The sequence below is a fragment of the Patagioenas fasciata genome, chromosome 5 (assembly GCF_037038585.1).
Source record: "Patagioenas fasciata isolate bPatFas1 chromosome 5, bPatFas1.hap1, whole genome shotgun sequence".
In the NCBI taxonomy this organism is placed as follows: domain Eukaryota; kingdom Metazoa; phylum Chordata; class Aves; order Columbiformes; family Columbidae; genus Patagioenas; species Patagioenas fasciata.
Window position 1 is genome coordinate 34,541,653 of NC_092524.1, and position 21,438 is coordinate 34,563,090.

General features: G+C 40.7%; 1 protein-coding gene across 2 annotated transcripts; it reads left to right on the forward strand.

Annotated features, from left to right (window-relative positions):
- Positions 1-301: 301 nt before the first annotated feature.
- LOC136101742 (serine/arginine-rich splicing factor 5-like) lies at positions 302-17,432 on the forward strand. Of its 2 annotated transcripts, XM_065838128.2 has the most exons (8): positions 302-439; positions 2,735-2,873; positions 7,217-7,287; positions 8,061-8,147; positions 10,461-10,530; positions 14,294-14,367; positions 14,845-14,955; positions 15,915-17,432. In XM_065838128.2, exons 2-8 carry the CDS (start codon positions 2,748-2,750, stop codon positions 16,204-16,206), a joined length of 831 nt encoding a protein of 276 aa, XP_065694200.1. In that variant the 5' UTR covers positions 302-439; positions 2,735-2,747; the 3' UTR covers positions 16,207-17,432. The 2 variants fall into 2 exon arrangements, with proteins under 2 accessions (XP_065694200.1, XP_071665390.1); XM_071809289.1 differs by lacking the exons at positions 14,294-14,367; positions 14,845-14,955; positions 15,915-17,432 and adding an exon at positions 13,313-13,563.
- Positions 17,433-21,438: the final 4,006 nt, after the last annotated feature.

The following is a 21,438-nucleotide window of genomic DNA, read 5'->3' on the forward strand; positions in this document are numbered from 1 at the left end:
GTCGTGCCAGGAGCCCCCTCGGCCTCTCCCCTGGCCCTACGACCTCGACCTCGCAGCTCGACCTGACAGGGCTGCAGCTTGCCCCCGCCCGCTGCACCCCCCAGCAGCCCTCTCCTCCCGGCCACAAGCCGCCCGCCTCGGGGACCCTCATCCCCACGAAACTCCCCCACAGCGCCTGTTCAAACAAGCCGCCCGAACCCGGGGGCTGACAGGCCCCGGCGCCTACATCTCCCAGTGTGCAACGGGGCCACCCCGGGGCGGAGCGCGGCCGAGCCCGCCGTGGGGTACACTGGGAGTTGGAGTCGGGCGTTGGCGGTTGCGCAGCATCCGTTGGGGGCGCGCGGCGGTGCTGGTCTCTTGCAGGAGCACGGCAGCCATTGCCGCCGCGGCCGGGAACAGCAGTTTCCTCGCGGCCCGCAGTACTCAGCGCTCGGTGACGGTGAGTGTCTGCGCCTCCTTGGCTCGCTCGGCGGCGGGAGGGCCGAGGGAGGGTCGGATGTCGAGTTGCGAGCAGCTTTCTGGCAGCCGGGCCGTGCCGCGGCGACGGGCCCGGCCTTTCTTGTGGCGGCCCCGCGCTGAGGGGAGGGAAGCTGCTTTCGGAGGCCTCGCTGGCGCCGCGCAGGCCGCTGGGCCGGGCGCTCGGCGGAGGCCGCTGGGTAACCGGGGCGCGCCGGCAGCAGGCCGCGGGGGCCGCCGCGTTTCATCGCTGCCCCGCGGCTCTGCGTGGGGAGGGCTGGTCCCGGCCGGTTTGCTCAGCAGGACGGCTGGGAGCCGTCGGGGCTTGGACGCGATTGTAAAGCTTTCGCGTCCGCCGGGAGAGCCGAAGGGGCGAGCGCCTCGGGCTGGGTCGACGCCTCGGTGACGGTGAACCCAAGGAGAGGCTCCTCCTGCCTTGGGGAAGCGGCCCCGCTTCTCAGACGAACGAGCAGATGGTGTTTCGCTGCGGGCCCATGTTTCCCGAGTTGTTTTTGCTGGCGTGTGGTATCTTGTGAGCAAAGGCGGTTGCTTTGTGCTAGGGACAACGTGTGAATCTCTGCGACTTGCAGGTGTTGGAAAAGATGTCGCAGCCATTGTGCTCCCTGGTGCTTGAGTAAATAACACACCGACAGATAGTTTGCACGTCTTATGCTGTATCTGTGACAGGTACTCAGGCCATGCCATCCATCTTATGTTCATTTCCTTTTGTGATTCTTCTGTCTTCCCCCACCTTGTTTTTCTGAAACTAAGAAGTAAAAAGTATTGAACGGCAATTATGTAGTAGTTTTAACCTGTCGGTCTGTGTTGCTCCCAAAATGAGCACTGTTGCCAAAGCGGCTGTTCAGCCATGTTTTAAAACACAAAGTTATGTAAGTCTGTCCTTCCTCTGCAAAGGCCTGTCTTTCCCTTAATACCTGCTGCTGGCCTTGCCAGTGTTTGTGTGGTAAGGATGCGTCAGAGAAAACAAGAAGACTCGAGAAGACTCGCTACTCTGCGATGGACCTGAATCAGTCCTCTGAACTGGATTTCCATGAGGACGTGAAAATGCGAGTGTGAGCAACACAGAGGAAATGGTTACAAAGGGCAGCTTAGACTCTTGTAGGGGAAGCACAAAACTTTTCACGTGAAAGCAATTAATCATCTCAGGTCATGGTTCACAAACAGCTTAGGCTGATCTAAGTAAGTGCTGTCACACTTCTTCTATCCCTTGCTCCATAAGAAGCCCTGTATTCTGTCTTCCAAAGTTCTGGCACTCTGATGGCATGGTGAGCCCAAGTAATGGAGCTAATCAATAGAAACCTAATGGGTGTTAACAAGGAAGGTAAATCACACTAATTCAAAATACTGCATCCAAATGGTCTTGAACTACGTTCACAGCTAACATGATATGTTGTCTGTTTACGCTGTCTGCTTTACAGCCCAGTATTGTAATATAAGATCACATTGTATTGCCACTCTTATAGGGCTTGGATTCTTTGCCTTTTGATTGACAGCAAGATCACTGAGAGAGCCAAATAATTAAAACTTTGCAGTTACAAGAACTTAAATTTTTTTTAATTGCATAAAATGAAAAAGTGGCATACTCAAACAATGGAGTTTCTCAAATTATGTATCCTGCATCAGTAGATAGTTTTGAAAATCTGAATATCCAAAACAACATTTATTTTTGCTATCGTTGAAATCTCATAATAACAGAATATTTCTTCTTTATAACTTGATAGGCTGTTAAAATAAGATAATTTATGGTTAGTGCAAATTGAAATAATTTGATGACTACTGTTTATCTTTGGGGTGCTAATATAACTTTTATTGCAGCAATTATTTCAGATGAAAGTAAAAGTTTTACAATGTATTATGTTGTTATTCTAATGATTAGCATAACAGTGTTGTTCTTTTTTTTTGACTGCTGTTAGCCCAGTAAGTTCATCTTTGAGCTTATTGAATGTTTTTTTCCTTGATCTGTGATACAGAAGCCTTAGTAGTCTAACAGCAAACAAAAACTGTTTCTGATACAAGAAGTCTTTTTAGTGGTAAGACTAAAAAGGACAAAACTGGGAGGTCTGTGTAGAGTCTGCTAGAAGTCAGTAAGACAGGATTTTCTCACTTCTCTTGCTATAGAGAATTGGGTTTTTAACATATACACCTGGAGGACAATAAAATGCAATCCTATTTAACCAAGAGTTATGAGGTTAAAGTGATCTTAATCACCCCATTTTAAGTTTGTTAATCTGATAAACAGTGCTGTTTTCTTTCTCAGCATCAGCCTTAAGATGAGTGGCTGCCGGGTCTTTGTTGGACACTTAAGCTCACGTGCTCGGGAACGGGATGTAGAGAAATTCTTCAAAGGATATGGACGCATACGAGAAATCCATCTAAAAAATGGATTTGGATTTGTGGTGAGTAATATCTTGTTTTCCTTTCTTTTGTAGCTACTAGCCTTGCTATGCTGATATCAAGGAAGGGAAGATGTGTAAGCGTATAATAGTTCAAATGGGAAATGGGAAATGGAAAATATTAATTTGCATTTCAGACTGCTTTTCAGATGTTTGGATTACAGTCTTGGCCAGGTTTTGCTCAAAATCTTGGTAATGTTCTAGCTACATTAAATATATTGATCATAGTCTTTTGTGGACTTAAATTTTAACCATTTTTTCTGAAGACAGTATAAATATCCCATTATGGCATTACAAAACTTGACAAAGTCTTGACCTGGAGAAAGGTTTATACAGAACCACTTTATTGCTGTCTTACTCCTAGTCTGGTTGGTCATACCTCTAAATAATGGCCTTACATAAAAGCAGAGTTCTTAGCTAAGACAACAGATGTAATAGGTGCATGCTGTTTGCTTTAAGCAGCACAGCTTTTAACTCCTGTGCAGCTAAAGTTAGGTGTATTCACCATCCATACATGTTCGCAGGACCTGTGTCTGTCAGACTATTAAATGAAATACACAGTTCATGGGATCTTAGTTTCCTACCACTGCTTTCTAGAGCTCTGTGCTTCTAAATTGTTGTCCAAATTTTTACAGCTTTACAGGTTCCCAGGCTGACTCAGGTTCAGTCTGTTTCTTAGTTTTTATTTCCTGAGAACTAAGAATTAGCTGTTCTGGAGCAGTGAGTTCAACCTGGACAGGTTGAAATGCTACCATCGCACTATGGCAGGCTTACATGCCATTCATGCTGCCAAGATCAATCTCTTAAATGAAGTTATGAGAAAAGAACAAAAAACCAGGCTTTGCTTACTGTAGTTTCATATGAGTATCTATGAGTACCTATATAAGAAGTATCTAGACTCCTACATGTGTCAGTTCCTGATTGCTGTGCAGTATGAGCTATGTCTTGTTGACTGCCAGCAGTTAAATACCTGTCTCTTAAAGTCTGGAGGTAAGTGGCCAATCTAGATGTGAGCCTGAGTTTACTTAACATGTCTTTTCTATTTGCTGCTGTTTCTCAATCACCTTTCTCTGAGTGTTTCTCTTCTCTTCTTGGGCAGGGCTGTTGATTCATTCAGGAACAACTTCTGTTCAACACCTGTACATGAGTCAGCCAACCTTCCTTTCTCTCTTCTCCAGTTCCTAAGCAGAAGCATTTTCTTTTCAAAGCTCATTAAGATGCTTAAATAACTGTCCAATAACTGTCTAAAAAATTTTATTGTTCTCATGATGAAAAATTTTTTCCTCACATCTGAACAAAACTTCGCCCTCTTTTACCTTGTCATCCCATCTTTGTGCACCCACACGAGGAAAGCACTTCCAGCATTTCTGTAACTGTGTTTTAGGTTTTGGAAGACTCCAGCTGGATCCCCCTCGAGATGCCTTTTCTTCAGGCTGAAAAACATGACACTCTCACCCTTTCTTTGTTTTCCAGCCTTCTGATAACTTTTGGTGGCCTTTTGCTGGTCCCCTTCCAATTTTTCAGTAGTTTTCTTGAGCTGGAGGGATCGGAGCTGGACATGGTGTTCCAGATGTGGCTTAACAAATGCCAAGGAGGAGAAAGTGTAGAGTCCTGCATCTGGGCAGGAACAACCCCAGGTTCCAGTATAGGTTGGGAAATTACATATTAGAAAGCAGTGTAGGGGAAAGGGACCTGGGAGTCCTGGTGGACAACAGGATGACCATGAGCCAGCACTGTGCCTTTGTGGCCAAGAAGGCAAATGGCATCCTCAGGTGTATTACAAGGGGGGTGGTCAATAGATCGAGAGAGGTCCTCCTTCCCCTCCACTCTGCCCTGGTGACACCCCCATCTGGAGTATTGTGTCCAGTTCTGGGCCCCTCAGTTCAAGGAGGACAGGGAACTGCTGTAGAGGGTCCAGTGTAGGGCAACAAAGATGATTAAGGGAGTGGAGCACCTCCCTAATGAAGAAAGGCTGAGGGAGCTGGGTCTCTTTAGTTTGGAGAAGAGGAGACTGAGGGGTGACCTTATTAATGTTTATATATTTATAAAGGGTGAGTGCCAGGAGGATGGAGCCAGGCTCTTCTCAGTGGCAAACAATGATAGGACAAGGGGTAATGGGATCAAGCTGGGACACAAGAGGTTCCACTTAAATTTGAGAAGAAACTTCTTCTCAGTGAGGGTGACAGAGCACTGGAACAGGCTGCCCAGGGAGGTTGTGGAGTCTCCTTCCCTGGAGACATTCAGAACCCACCTGGACATGTTCCTGTGCGACCTCACCTAGGCGTTCCTGCTCCAGCGGGGGGATTGGACTAGATGATCTTTTGAGGTCCCTTCCAATCCCAAACATACTGTGATACTGTGATACTCTCACAGCCCAGGATGCAATTTGCTTTTGTTACAGCAAGGCCAGGCTGCTGACTCATACTTGGCTGACTCTCCTCAAGGATTTCCATGTTCTTCTCAGCAGAGCTACACTCTAGGCACTCAGACCCCAACTTGTTCTGCTGCTTAGGATGATTCTAGCCCAGACGCAGGACTTCACATTTATCTTTTGTTAAAACTTGTGATTCTTGTTGGCCTAATTTTTCGACCTGTCAAGGTCTATCTGTGTGGTGGTTTTTCCTTCTGGTATATCTGTTTCTCCTCTCACTTTGGTGTCAGCCACAAAACTGGTGAGGGTGCACTCAGTCCTGTCATCCAGATCATTTGTCAATACATTGAATAGAATTATCCTTTGCGGTACCTCATTTATCATGGGCTGTCAGTTCATCTTTAGTTTTTGTTATTTAAAATCTGTATTTGTAAACCTGCTACAAAACCAGGTGATTTTGATTGATCATTGTTGTAATGTTAAAAGCGTGCTTCATTGCGCTTGATTGAAATCATTGCTTGATCTTTGAAACTAATAATATTTACTTAAATTTTGTAGATTTCAGCGCAGAATGTTTTCAAACTTCTGACCATAAAGCTAGGTAGACTTGCAAACATTCAGTTTGTTAGAAACTAACTGAAATCATAGCATTTGTAGGTGTTAACTATTGATACTCTTAAATACTGGGCATAAATGAGTTTTCTCAGTCTTCGCATCATCATGCAAGGATGTGTGATGTTTCATTTGCTAGTGAAACAGATTTCAGTGCAAAAGGGGAGGATTACTTAAGCTAGTACTGCTTCTGGAAAACTGTTTATGCAAACACTTTCTTCAACTTGAGAAGTTTCTTCTCTGTTGCTCTCAAGCTGCAGTTCCATGATTTTTTTTCCTCTATTTGCAGTGTTGGTTCAAGCAGTCCCTACCCAGCTGCTTGTTCTCACTGCTTTTTTTCTTTCTCCCCTTGCCTCGCTTGATGTTACCACAGTTGTTCAGCCACATAATGAACCTACCTGGGAAGCTGATCTAGTTGAAAAATAACACTGTCTTTTTCACGACACCTCCTGAACAAAGTGTGCTGTTTTTCAGTTGGATGGGTTTCTTGACCTAGTTTCCTGCAGAGCTGTACTAACAGCTTTGCCAAGAATCAGTGAGCTGGATAGCAAGCAGAGGCTAATCAGGCTGACTAAAGCAGCATTGCTGCCAAAGTGAAGCGACAGATTCCATTGCAACAGTATATTAAATTGCATATTATAGCTGATCCAGGCCTGCAGGTGACCAGTGGTGAAGAAAGGCTTATGTTTCATACTCTTCTTATACAGGCACCTTCTTTGCCAGAGTTGTCACAGAATCACAGAATTTAATTTGCTCAGAAACAAATCAGAAGGGCTTTTTTTCTGGTTTACACTTTCCTTCCCAATTCAGTAAGAACTTAATTGGCATCAGAACTCTTGAAAGGGTTTTGAGATTGCACAGTTCTGCTTTTGTTTGCAGTTGATCAGCTTGTGCTGTTATATAGGTTTTCCCTGTATGTAGGACTGTGTTTTAAACTGAATGCCTTGAAGTAATCCCCCCAGCTCTTTTTTTAGAAAGCATATTAGGTATTTCTGTAAAAACTGAGGTAATTTAATTAATTTGTTTTATGTAGGTCCTGCAAATAATGATACTGAAATGACTGAGGAGGGCAAAGGGACTTTGCAGGGTGGAGGGAGAAGAAATGCTCATGAGTAGGAACATCTTGGCTTTTCAGTTATAAACGCACAGGGCGTTTCAAAAAGATGGACCCAGTTTCAAAGCAGTAAACATTTCAAATTGGGTCCATCTTTTTGAAACAACGTATACTAGGAATCCACTTCCCTGTTCAAAGTTCTAGCTGATACTTGCTGCAGAAATCTAAAATTTATAAAGAAAATATGTTTTCTAGCATTTGAATATACTATGAGGGAAAATACTTTTTTTATTCCTATTTTATTTCTAGGAATTTGAAGACCACAGGGATGCTGATGATGCGATTTATGAACTAAATGGTAAAGAGTTGTGTGATGAAAGGTAAGTGTGATACCATAATTTCCCTTAAGAGCAGCAAAAGGTCTTTGTATCCAAATACAGTGCATTAGTTTGCCCTCTGACATTTGTTTCTTGTGGCTCTGTGGTGGAATACACCTTCCATAACTTTATCTAAAGAGATTCATTTGGACCCTAGCTACAATCTTATATAAAAGGCAGAGATAGTTTGGGGGTGGTTTGGAGCAGAGCTGACTGTTTCCTCCACTTGCACTTGTTTCTCTTTCAAAGCTAATTCAAGGTCTTGTCACTAGAAATATTAGTAAAAATTAATTAAACTTATTTTTTTGTTATTTATCTGTCGACTTCAGAAAATAAGTTGATGATAACCTCTCGTTGTTTGGAGTGTTGCCCTTTAGTTTGCAACAATGTGGACTGTAGTAATTGTTTGTTACAGTAATTTTTGTTTTGATTTTGGAAGCCGGATTTAGGTCATTAGGTGGTTGTTACTTATTTTGGTACTCTTTCCCTCTGTGATTATTCTTGGGCTCTGGTTGAACCAATTTAATTGTTTCAATCTGAATTACAGACCTATGACAATTTTCAACCAAGTCTGAGGGAGACGAATGAGACAAGATAGTACCACTGTTCTGGCTCTTTAAGAAATGCCAGCAACTCTGTTATAAATCAATCCTTGCAAGGGCAAGATAATTCTTGTTCATGCACATGTGCTTACAGTTGTGAAAGATCTGAGTCAATGTCAAATAGTTAAAGTTTGGGGTTTATGTTTTGTTTGCTTGTTTTGTTCCTGTCTTAAGGGTTACGATAGAGCATGCTCGAGCCCGAAGAGGAAGGGGCAGATTCTCACAACGGTTCAGTTATTACCCCTCACAGAGTGGATCTAGGTGAGTGGTCTGGACTCTGTTTTCTACAAACACAGTAACTGAAGAACTGTACTGAAATACTGTTTTCTTCTAGTGGTTGGAGTTAGGGGTCCAGCTCTGTTTCTGTGTACAGTTTCACAAAATAAGTTTCATGTTCTCAAACCTTGCAGGTCCATTGCTATTATTTACCTTCTCTGGCTGAGGAGAAGATGGATTTTAAAGCAGTTTAACTGGCTCGCGGAGGTTCGCAAACCTGCTATGAAATGCTCCCTCTCCATGTTGTCAGCACTACATTGGTCTTGCTTCCTACTGTTGTGTAAATGATGTGAAGGAGTAATGCTGCAGTTGGATTGGCTGGTTTTAACACTAAATCAAGAAAAATGCCAGAGCTGCTCTACTGAGGCTTTTGTTATTAAACTGAGCTTACAGGCTAAGAAGAATTACTGTAGAACAATACTTCAGGGTATTTACAGTTTAGCCAAGCTTTCACGTTTCCAGTTGTGTGGTTATCAAAACACTTACTTCAGCACAGCATACAAAAGGAACTATGTTTGAGAAACAGTGCTAGGGCACAAGTTACTAGCATACGCAAAAGTGTGCAAATACCAATTGACTAAGTCCGCTGGTGGAGTGGGTGCCTTGCTGAAGGAGAGCTTCTGTCTGACAATGGAATTTGAAAAACACAACATAGCTGATATCTAGAATACCTGTAGTGGACATCAAGTGTTTGTGGAGTTGTTCACTTTCAGTGATTTAAGCCAGTGGTGAACACTGTGCCAACTCGTGGTGGAGTTTGTGAAAGCTTTGCAGATCTGCATATATTCCACCAAACAACTACACATTACACCTTTGTATTTTATATTTACCTGTGTGAAGTAAATATACATGGAATAAATTACTCTGTAGAAACATTTATAGCTGTGACCTATGCAGAGTAGAGTTTGGAAGAAAGGCAAAGACTTTAACTGACATAATAAGCCTCTGTGTTTGTTTCAAAGTCAGAATTGCTGCCATTTACAAACCAGTGTCTGGAACATCTAATTTGCATATGCAAATATGCTAATTAGATTGTTTTTTTTTAGTGGCAATAACCTTGATGCGGTATAATTGGTCCGAGGTCCAGGCTAAAAGTGGACTTTTAAAGTAGGAAGTGTGATTGAAGGTCGTGGGCGTCTGACGTTGTAGTCATGTTCATGATGTCAGACTGCCGATGCCAGACAGGAAGAGACTGCGGTTTGCAATAATGGAAAAATGAGACTCAGCCTGCCAGTTTTGGGACTCTGGGACCTCTGTTTAAATGCCTGGAAGATCTGGATGTTCTGAAAAAAATTGGGACACTTTGAGGTATGCACTGAGATGAAATTGCCTGTGCTTCAGTGTACAAATCAATATGCACAATTTAGGATTATGTTTCTGTGGGAGGAGAAGATGAGAATAATTTTCTCTAAGGTCAGTGTTCTTCATTCTTGAATCTTTTTACAGTAATGTGAAGTAGTGCCGTTGTTAGAATCCTGCATTACTTATCAAAAGGCTAGCATACCTTTTTCCATAGTTCTTAGATCCCTTTGGATTCAGCATGATGAGGATATGGAACAGAAATAACCTGCAAGGGCAGTATTCTTTCCAGATGTCTTACTCTTCTGTATGAACATTTTCAAGCCACATTTTCATTTTTGAGAGGGTCTTTAATTTTCGGTTAAGTGAAAAACATCAGCATTCATTCAGGAACTGTGAACTGCCACAGTTATTTCAGGGCAACCACTTATCTCGCTCTCATTTAGTAAAATTAGAATATTTTTGTCCACAGAATTATCTAATATAGGTCATGGATGCATTTATAAATATTAACAATTATTTGGAATTTAGAAGTGTGAGCTAATATGCCTTTAAATTCCACCTGCTATCTCCCTGACATGAAGCAGAATTTATCCTACCAACTGAAAAATAAATTTTTATATTGCCTCTTTACATGAATATCCTCCAGAACCATATGTGTGGGCCAAACCTGTCAAATACCAAAATGAAACTAATTCTCTTTACATTATTTTCATTCTACTAAGCACTTATTTCATTGTATCTAGAAAAAATGGCGGCTTCATTCACTGCCTTGGTATAAAGTTTTTTATCAGAATTGGTTTTAATCCTGTTGTAGCATGTCTCTTCATGTAGTGGACTCTTAAATATATTCTTGTCTAGGGGGAATCATATCTGCAATCCAGCAACAAGGAAAATATTTAAATCTTTCAGCAAACTATAGAAAACATTAGATTTCTTAAGTTGTAAATTCCTTACACTGGAGACTTTTTTTTTTTTTCCTCTGAACCATTCTGGCAGGTATGGACCTCCTATTCGTACTGAACACAGGATCATAGTTGAGAACCTTTCATCCCGTATCAGCTGGCAGGTGAGTTAACATTTTCTTTTTTTACACCTTATTTTCCTACCTGGTAAGTAGGCTGCTCTCAGCCTAATTTCTTAATAAAGCCATCATAAATATTTAACCTGAATAAAAAATAAGCAAAAAGGCTTCGATGATTACTGAAAATTAGCATTCAAACACTTAGAGAAGTCTTGTTTCACAGCTGTCCAAATAGATCTATAACTAGATTTTGTAGTTGGGAACTGATTCTTGCTTACATGTGTTTACCAACTGATCAAACTTTTGAAGACTCTTAGATTGTTTCTGAATTACTGCAGCATAGCATCCATCTGTTTGTATTGTTACACCTGGAAGTGCATGCCTTTGTTTTGGGTAAAATTTATGGTCTCTTCTATATTTTGTAAAATATTTTTGTGACATGATGCATGATTGAGAAGTCTGGTAATACGTCATTAAAAGGAGTCTTTGGAAAGCTACTGTGTGAAGTATGCTTACCATAGATATTCCCAAACTTTCAGTAAGCTTCCTTATTTTGAAGCTTCCTTACCACGTTTTTGGTTGGTTTGTTTGGTTTTTTTTCCCACCCCTTGCTAATGTTTTGATAATTTTTATCTGGCTTTTAACAGAATAACCATATAATCAATTCCTTTAGTTGTGTTCTGCGCAGTATACAGTCTATAGAAAGTTTACTTTGTAAGGGCACAGCGACAGATGCTGTTTACAAAAGGTGACTGAATAGTGGAGTTTAGTCTTGTTCATTAATCTTTATATTCTTTGAGTAAAGATACTTTAATTAGTGCACTGAAAGATGCAGTAGGACACATGGAATGTTCAAAACCTTGGTCTTGCAGCTAAATCAGCATGAGGGAGCTGTGTGGTTTGCCTGGGACGCCGCTGGTGTCTTTCATAAGAGCTTGGGTACAGTCCATGCAGATAAATGGTCGAACCACATTTGTTTATCTTCTGCATGACAGGTTCAAAAGTTCATAATTGTACAGTTGTGTTAATTATTGAATAACTAGAAGAACAACTTCTGAGTTGATGTGATGAGCAAGTGGTTTTCATCTAAATATCTTCTGGTTATGCTATGCAGTTACATATATGAAGAGATTGTTATAAAACACAGCACTTGGAAATGACAGTAGGGATGAGAGAAGTAAGCTAGAATGGAGTGTTAAGGAGAGTAAATCCTATAATACTGTTTAGTATTAAATTCATAACTTGAAAAAAACCTTAACGTTTTTGTAATTTTCTTTTACTAGTGAATATTTATTATGGCTTTATTTGTAAATACTGTTTTGAACTGAAGCCCTCCCAATTCACATTTCATACTGATGAATCTTTAGGATTCTAATTAAATGTTTTAATGACTCTCTTAAATATTTGGTAAGTTAGCATAAGAGACTTCTTGATACCTGTCTAAATAGAAATCATTTGAAGCTGACATCCATATGCAAGCCTTATTTAGTTTTAAAGTGGTACTGCTTTGATACTGACTATAGTGCTTTAACTTCTTTTAACTATGCTACTTACACAACAGATTAAAATAGCTAATACATTAACAGTAGTGGCATTATTCTTCCTTTTTAACCCCTGAGCTTCTAGCAAGCACAATCGATATGGAATCTTGCTTTAAAACTTACACGCATAATTTCGTCTTTGGTATGTGCAGATCCCCATGCTTTGAGAACTTCTGTCTCCTTAAAAAGTTATTGTGGTGGGATATTAAAAAGAAATGCATTCAGATCAGTTTCCTCAAATCATTGGCTATATTGTTAATAGGTAATCTCATACCTAAGTAGTAGACACTGTCAGAATTCTCCATATTTTAGCAAACCTATATTTCTGCATGTTCAGAGCCTTCCATCCACCCTCATTAGTTCTTCGGTATCTGGGAATTTTCAAGCAGTTGGGAAAAGTAGATGTGTTATATCAAGATGTAATTTTTAATATGTGTTTTTCTGATCTATTGTTGTCCTTAGCAGCAATGGAAAATAAGGTATAGGACAACAGGGTATTCTTATGCTCTTTAAGGTGAAGCAGAACAGTAAACCTAGGATAAAATTTGACTGTTCCACAGGTTAAGTAAAACCAAGATAACCTTAAAACATTCCCCTAATGATAGTAAATACCCTGAGCTTTTCTAACACATGCACCCTTACTCCCTTTTGAGCAATAATGTTGGCGTCTTAATCATGTTGACATTACTGTTACAAGTGATATTTCATTATGATGATCCTTGGGATTCAGTGTATATTGTGGAAAGCCTGGGAGGGCCTCAATTTTAAAGGCTAAAGTTATTGAATTAGAAAATAAGTATGTGGATTAATGTTTTCTAACTTCCTTTTGACTTACCAGTCCTAGTCTGGTTGAGATCTCACTGAATTTTGCAGAGCCAAAATTTTGTTCTTCATCTTTAAATGGGACTAAACATACTGAGGTTGAAGTATTATTTTTAGTGGTGCTGTAGGGCCCATTTTTCATTTGCCATTAAGCTTTCTTTGCGTTAAGCACAGGTGAAACAAAGAAAATATCTACTAGTTTTAAAAATAAAATTATTTTAATTAAAATATTAGATAAAACTAAGCCATGTTACATTCTGTGGGACATGTTCTAAAACGTATTTCTAACCAAGTGCATTTTGAACCTCTTCTAACAACCTTGATTTGGTTAACCCTCACTTTTCTTGTGTGGAGGAAAAAGAACCAAAGATTTGGGGATTTTCTGGTGGCTGAAATTCTAGGGTTTGGCCTGTTCTGAATTTGCCTTTTGGTTCCTATGACACTTCTGTTTTTTGGCGATCTAGATCTTGGTTTGCCTGGGTTTGATCTCGATTGGCTAGCACAGGTCATCCTCGGGTTCTTTAGCCACTTCTGGAGACTGGCGACTATGTCCAGTGCTTTCAGGGCCCCTGGTACCTCCGTGAAGCGTATTGCTATGAGCCATCACTCTGCCTTTCTCATGTAAGAGAGTTCCTCTTGGCCAGCTAGGTATTGGACAAGCAACTCTTTGCTTAAGGTACCTTCTTGTATCATCTGCCACTCGTGGCATGTTGCGGTAAGTAGTCTGGAATTGTAGAATACCAGATACTGTTTGGTAAAAGTACTGCTTAAACTTATAAGAACGTTTAGCTTTTTAATGACCTTTTATATTACTTGTTTGTACTTTATCCTATTGCTGAACAAGTAATTTTACAGTGTCTGCATGTTTAGCCACTATTAAGTTAAATACAAGGGTGTCTATTGACGTGGCACTGTAGCGTGACAGATATTCAGGTGAAATATAAAAACATTTTTTCCCTTTGTAAAATTATTAGTTTTATAGTAATTACACCTTTTTGCTTTTAATTTTGCTGTGAAGTTGGGGGAGGTGAGGCATATAGAATGGATTTGTCTATTTATATTGGATTGTCATTTAACTGGGGTGTTTAGTCATGAAAATTTGCATTTAATACTATGTTTCTTTTCATCTGTTACCATTCTGATTTCAGTGCATATGTTGATATTTTAGGTGTTGCATTGTATTTTCATAACAGCTGGCTTTGGGATGCAGGATTATTTTGAAAGCAGTATTTTATTCACTGTGGTTCTAAAAATGGGGGATCATTTCTATAGGCAGCTGCTATTACATAGGCTGATTCAGAAACTTTTCTAAATTATATGTATTTTTTTATAAAGTATAAAAGCGTTAAGCAGTTTTAGCAGAGAAAGTTTTAGGCAGGCATTACTTACTGCTGGTTGACTCATTTGTCATCTGTTTAAGGCTAAAATGTTAACTTTTACTGCAGGACTTGAAAGATGTCATGAGAAAGGCAGGGGAGGTCACCTATGTGGATGCACACAGAAACAACAGGAATGAAGGGTAGGTTCATTTTGTGTCTAAATTCGTGTGATAACTAAAACTGTTAAAGGCAAGATTATCCTTGCAATGTAAAATAAATGAAACATAGATCTTTGGCTTAGGTGCTGGACTTTTTCTGATTTAAAAAAACAATCTAAATAGGGCAGGGGAGTCTGCAAGTATTTTGTTTCTTGGAGAGCTTTAGAATGCAGTTTAATGGAGGACTGAGAGATACTTCCTCAGCTGGTGCAGGTTTGTGTAGCTTCTTGGATTTTCTCCATCTCATTGCAGATGAGAGCTCTGGTAAGGTTTAAGAAGATGTGAGGTACGGATCGCTAGGACTGTTAGCATCACATTTTCCTGTTAACCAAGTTAAAAATTAGCTTTCAGAAGAGAAGACATCAAGCTATGAATCAACAGATTGAAAAAGGCTCAAACTTTTCTTCTTGCTTTTTCAGTTTCTCTGAAATTTTTTCTTCTTTTCCCGATGGTGTACAGGGTTGTGGAATTTGCATCCTATAGTGATATGAAGAGTGCACTGGAAAAACTGGATGGCACTGAGCTGAATGGACGCAGAATTAGATTGACTGAAGATCACAGAAGGCATAGGTATGTCACCTGACCTGATAAAATTCTGCTGAGGGTATGGATTTGGGTACTATTAATGCCAAAGTTTATTATCTGATTCTTTGGCCCCAAGCTAAATGTCACTGCACAAAACCACTTTCTAGCAGTGTAAACAAATTTAGATAAGAACTAACTTGCGGAAAACAGGGTAGGCAGAGCACTTTTGGATGAGAGTAAGGAGCTTTTCTTTTTTTAAGACAAAAACTTATATTTAAATAAAAGGACTTTTTTAAAAAGCTGTTAATTTTGGTAATTTGGTCATTTAATGAAAAACTGCTTCACAGTCCTGCAAAATGTCTTTCAAATAGTTGTGAAAAACAACTTTTTCATCAGAATAAAAGAAAACCAGCTTGCTTGCATTATTCCCAAAGCACTTCTGCCATTTAGTCATTTAAGAAACATGTTAACTGCAGCTCCTTCATTGTCTCTCTGAAAAACAAATAAATTTATTTTCATGAGAAAAGGGATGCATAACTAAGGAAGGTGTTAAACTCTCTGGCCTTAAAATGTGCTCATGTTCCCTGCATTTAAAGACTTTTGTAGTATCTTGAAAGAAACCCTAACTAATCTACATGGGTGTTTCTAGAGATAATAAATACCACAGGTATCATTTTCATTTCTGTTCTTTTCTCTATAGATGTCTAAAAATTTGTTTGTCTCCTCCTGGTGGGGGCAGGAGGAAGGCATCTTTAATTAGGCAGCTCATATTTTGCCATGCTAGCAGAAAATGTCAAGGCTTAGCAGTTCCTGGTAGCCTTGGCCTAAGAAGATACTGTTGTGATGGAACTTAGCAGAAATCTTGCAGCACTCTGAAATAATTGAATGCTGTGCGTAGCACATTCAAATGGATGCGCTGTGCATACAAAGTAGTTGAGAATTTAAACTGAGTACTTTAAATTTAATCGGGGGTGAGACTACAGCTTTTAATTGTGTTTCTTTAGAAGCAGATCTCGATCAAGGAGTTACTCAAGATCTCGCAGCAGGTCCAGGTCTACAGGATCTTCCAGATCGGACAGCCGGTCCAGGTCCAGGTCAAGATCAAGGTCCAGGTCCCGATCTCGATCCCGATCCCGGTCCCGATCTCGATCCCGGTCTCGTTCTCGCAGTCGTACACCTAAGAAGAGCTATTCCCAGAAAAGCCACCGCTCCAGCTTGCTAGCTTCTTCCCCATCTCCCTCTTCTTCTAAAAGAAAATCTCGTTCTAGGTCGAGCTCTGCTCGTAGCCGCAGTTAACCTGCTATTAGAGATGTATTAATGCATTTAATTTGATTCAAGTTTCTTGAAGACTTGAGACAAATTATACATGAGAACTGGGAGGGGAAGAGTTAACACGATGAGAGGATAACCTCCTTTTACATTGCCAAAGTGCCTGTCATCAAATAGGCCATCTCTGTGAGGAGAGGCTGTCAGCTTTCTCCTTTTCAGTGAAGTCTGGAGTGGGAAGTATTTTTATTTTTTTCCCTGCTATTAGTAAACATTTATATCATAGATATATTATGTACACATAATGCTGAGGTAACGGGATGAGACAATACGCTGCTTTCTCCCTCTCTTGCCCCCCACTTTCCCCTCCACCTGCAAGGCCTTTGACTTCCAAAATACTACATTAGCTTTTGTCCTTGGTATTAAATCTGAGAAGAGGAAGTATAGATTTTATTCCGTTACGACTGTGTGGCTACTTTTCTGTGTAAGAATGAACGGACCAGCTGAAGTTAGTTTAGAGTTCACTTTTTTTTCCTGTTGCTTGGCTTTACAGGCTGTTTAAGTTCCAGCTTTAAATTACATTGATAATATGCTTAATTTGCAACAGACTTTCAGGAATACCCATCAATCAGTTGAATATTGCTCACTTGGTTAGTGAATCAATACAATGTTAACCAGTAATGAAAGCTGGAATTTCCTGTTAAGATGAAACATACCATCCAGTTGTCAGTATTGGGAATCCATTCTACTAATTTTCCAGTAATTCACTAGTATGTGGTATTGTATGTAGGGGCCTTATTTGACAGGTGACTCCATAAAACTGCACAGAAAATGTCAATATGCATGTCCATGTTTTTGATGTTGATAAAAGTGACATAGCTCTCATACCCAAACGTATGATACCGAATAACATGTGTATGACTAGCAATAGACTTGATGGAAAGGAAGGTTATTTTAGTAAATGACAGCAGCAAAAAATCTGAGGAAAAGTGTAGTCAGTTGTGACAGAAAAAGTTAATCATGTTAAAGCGTAAAGAGGATAATTTCTTTAAATCTCCTGGATGCACAGTTGTTTTGATTAATAGAAATTTCCACTGCAAATACTGTTTGTTCTTGTAATTTGGAATTAGATTTTTTTTAACTTCTGTATTGTTAAAGAAGGGAAACATTTTTGGAAAAATATGTAAATTAATCCCAAAGTCTTACGTGCGTTTAAATGTACCATTCCTAATAAAATAAAAACTTTTTCTGGCTTACCTTGGAGTTTTGTTTAGCAATTTTACTGTTGCTGGTGTTCACTTCGTACAATGTTCCACACGTGATCACAGGGAAGTTTATTTGAAGGTGTACCCATATGGAAGCAAGCAAAATGTAAAATAGAAACCAGTTATGACACATAAGTAACCAGATGCTGACTAATAGGAGGACAGAGTAAGGTTTTACTGTCGTGGCCATCAGTGGCTGTTTGCACAGATGGCAGACAGTATTTCTGCAGTCCTTCCAGACAGACTTTGTGTGATATCTTCTTGTCCACCTGTTCAAACAGAGGAACCAACAACTAAATATTACTCATAGGTGTTGGAGTCTTCCTATAGGTAAAATTATGCAGGATGGTGTGTGTGTTACCAATGCAGTGTGACACAATGGAAATAGACCTCTCACTATTTTTTTTTACATGTTTGTCAAGGTGGCATGCAGCGGGTCATTGTTCCCGTAAGATATACAAAGGTGTTCAGGTGAGGAAAAGGTGAGCTTTTGAAATCTTAAGAATATAAAATCTGATCTTTCTCTGGGGAAAGATTTGTTTATGGTAGATGTGAACTTCGCAGCTTTCTCTGTTTATTTGAAGGGCAAGGATAGGAATCTTCAGCAGCTAACACAGCTTAGAGGGGAGGTTGAGCCCCTGGTTACTCAGCTCTTAGTTATTTCTTTTGGTGTATTAATTTAGGTGCCTGTAGAAATAATGGATATTGAAGCCCAAATTTTTATTTATTGTGCACATGTCTTTTTCTTCCACGATATTTTCCATGTCAAAAAAGCTAAATCCCTTAAAATGTATGTGAGCAAAAGGTCTAAAGAACACTGAAGTTGTGTTCCTGGGAAAAGATGTTATCTACAAGTAGGCATCTTGATTGGTAGACATAGACTTGCTTAGTAGACTAGGGAACACATTATAGTCTGAAACTTGGCTGAACTATTAATGTATTTCAGAAATCAGATTATTTTAAAAATAAAGCATCTTTAGACTCTGTTGGAACAAATAATTTATCTATATCAGGTGCCTTAATTCCAACTTTACGGAGCACAGGAATGTAAGCTTTGCTTTAAAACATTGGTAAATAGACTTCTTTAATGTATTAAAGTAATCTTTTACAGGCAGCATGTTCCAACATCTGACACTTTCCGTGAGAAAGCTGGAAATCATCCTTTCCAACTGGCAGAAAGCTGCTTCTCCCAGCCCTGCAAAGCTGAAAGGAACAAAGCTCTGAAGTCATGATGCATCTACAAGTAAATCTGTCATTACTCCTACCCTTATACTGCTAATCTGATCCTTGAAGAGCAGTTTTCATAAATTTCTCGTCAGCAAATGGAGGTGACATAAGACAATACAAATGTTAAACTTATATCTGATTCAAAGATTCCACTTGTACCTTAGGGGTGCAGTTGGGAAATATGGCTGGGATCATCTAGCAGCTTGCTGCTGGCAAGACAAGGTGCCATCCCTGTGCCCACCCCTTGTCTTGCGCTGGCTCTGATGCTCATCTGATCCTTCAGAAGCCAATTCAATAACATCACAAAACGTGGGTACTTTGGGTCTTCTGCCATACTGCTTTTTCCAGTCCTCTCTGGGAGGGAGGACATGGAATTATGACCTGGGGTATAACTCCCTTGTGACCCTATTTGCCTCCCTCATAGACACAAGTATCCTATTTTTCCTGACTTTATCCTCCCATTCTGGTCTCCAAGCAGACAGTCTTCAAACAGAACACCATCACTCTCCTTCTGTCTGGGATTTCTTGTGCTTCTCTTATCACAGGACATTTCCATCCCAAAGGAAGCCTCATGCTACAGCATGCAACTGTTGGCAGCACAGGGCACAGCTTGAAGTTGAACACTGCAATTAGTTGCATTTTGGCAACTGGCACATCCAGCTCCAAAAATAAGAGTGTATTTTCTGTGATGTTTATGGCACTTTTTTATTATTAATTACATTTTTATCAATTTAACACAGGGCTCTTCATCTAAGGGTATCCCAGCGCTTTGTGAGGATAAAAGTTTATTATACTCAGCCACATCACATCTCTGCTTTACAGATGCAAAAAGGAAAGCAAGTGGTGGGGATGTTCACCTGCAGCTGCCAAACCAGTAGATCAGGAGGAGGAATGTGCATGCAGCCAAGGCCAGGACTCCTCACTGAACAGGTTCAGCTCTGGCTTCAGCCATCTAGTGCCTGTACTTGCTGCTGCTGCCTCTGGAGCCATGAAATGGGCTCAGAAGGGTTTTGGTTCCTCTCAGGAGATAAGTTTCTTTTTCAAAAACGAGGTGAAGTAGCAGCTTGCTTCGAAGTAGGAAGAAATGCCCCAGGATCTGTACCCGCAGAGATCTGCCACTGCTCTAGCAGAGGGTCGAGGTCGATGAGTTCTGAGGTGGGAAGTTCTCCGCTCTGCCTGCTCCTCCTGCTGCATCCTGATCTTATAGCTGAGTGCTGTATAGTTCCTAAGTGGCTTCAGTTTTCTTACAAGGATTTTGCAAGCTTGTTCTTTCCAGTCTGTTCCCTCCATTCCCCTTCCTTAGCCATTGTTTGCTGGGAGACTAAATGTTCTGTGTGTACAGTACCTGAGGGTACGTTTCCCATTTTACCAGCCCTGCAATCAGCTACCCCTCCACCCCCTCTGTTTGCAAATCTGCAAGAGAGTTGCTAGCCTTTCCCCCTGAGGGTGATTTCCTAGGACAATGACACTGATTAGCTAACAGTTATGCCTGGCAGAGGGCTATAGCTGGGGGAGCAGCACAAGCAGAGCGCTCTGTGACCGTCAGTTTAAAGGAGGTGATACAGCAGAAACACTGACTCCACATGGGAGCCTTTCAAGCCTGGGACAGAGTCAGCACCAAGAGGAAAGCACAAGGGTTAACAGGTTGGAGGCCTGGGTTAAAAACAAGGACAAATTATATGCTGTAGTGAAATACTAGCTAATGCTAACTGTGTGTCTGGGTAGTCTAAAGACGTTCAAAGGACAATCACTATTATTGATTTGCTGGGCTTAAAGCCAAAACCATGAGGGAGAGGAGAAGAGTGCAGGGTAGAACCTGTTCTTCAAGATTAATGTGGGGCTTAAAATAGAAGACAGAGTTTCATTGCTAATGAATGATACTTTCATGTTGTGTGATGGCTTTTTCCTGTAACCAGGGATGTCTCTCTTTTTTCACTCTAGAAAACCCTTGCACTCAGTGGGCATTTGGCAGTGGCAGGTTGATCTGGATAGATCCAGATCAATATGCTTAGAGTAGATGTTTCAGTTTAGACGAAGGATTGCTCTGTATGTGTGTATGTAGGTCTGATACGTCACTGGAGACCCTCAGATCAGGTTCAGCAGTATCCTACACGCACACTGGATTTGTTTTACCCAACAGCCAGCTCTCTGACATTCTAAGGCAACTGACTTCTCTTGGACATTACTTTGTGGTTCATAGAGGTAAGATGTAGCAGTACACTCTTTTAAAGAAAGTGAGTACCTATTGACTCTAGCCGAAGTTATTAAAATCTGAAAATGCTCCCACTGTAGAGCACTGAAAGCAGAGGTACCCAAATCGTTGTTAAAATTTGAGTCAGGTTTTAGCTGGGGAGGTAGGGTGGCAGTGGTGCAGCATATGCTGGCACAGTGATGGCAGGAAAGACATGTAAGGAAAAGCTATACAGGTAAAGGAAGGAAAGTGGATTAAATATTTGCATGTCACTTCTATAGCTGAAAGAAGTATTCCTCAAACTCAGTGAATGGGACTGTGGATCTAGGCCCCACTCAGCACCGTGACTTCTGGTTGGAATTTTTGTAAGTGCCTCAGGACATCAGGAATCCAAGCCAGCAGCATTCCAGCTACCAGTCAGAGCTCCCCAAAGCAGACTGTGCCTGCCTAGGCCATGGGCAATCTGTCCTTCTGGCACTGACCACCAGACAACCAGTATCTGGCCTCGCTAGACAGCCTGGCCCTACCATGCCTCTCACCAAAGATGGAATTTAGCAGAGCTGGAGTTAAACACAACAC

Excerpts from the sequence above, each read along its gene's own strand:
- LOC136101742 (XM_065838128.2), top strand. The coding sequence starts at position 2,748 with ATGAGTGGCTGCCGGGTCTTTGTTGGACACTTAAGCTCACGTGCTCGG. Across the intron at positions 2,874-7,216 it reads AAAATGGATTTGGATTTGTG|GAATTTGAAGACCACAGGGA; the intron begins GTGAGTAATATC and ends TTTTATTTCTAG. Across the intron at positions 14,956-15,914 it reads GAAGATCACAGAAGGCATAG|AAGCAGATCTCGATCAAGGA; the intron begins GTATGTCACCTG and ends GTGTTTCTTTAG.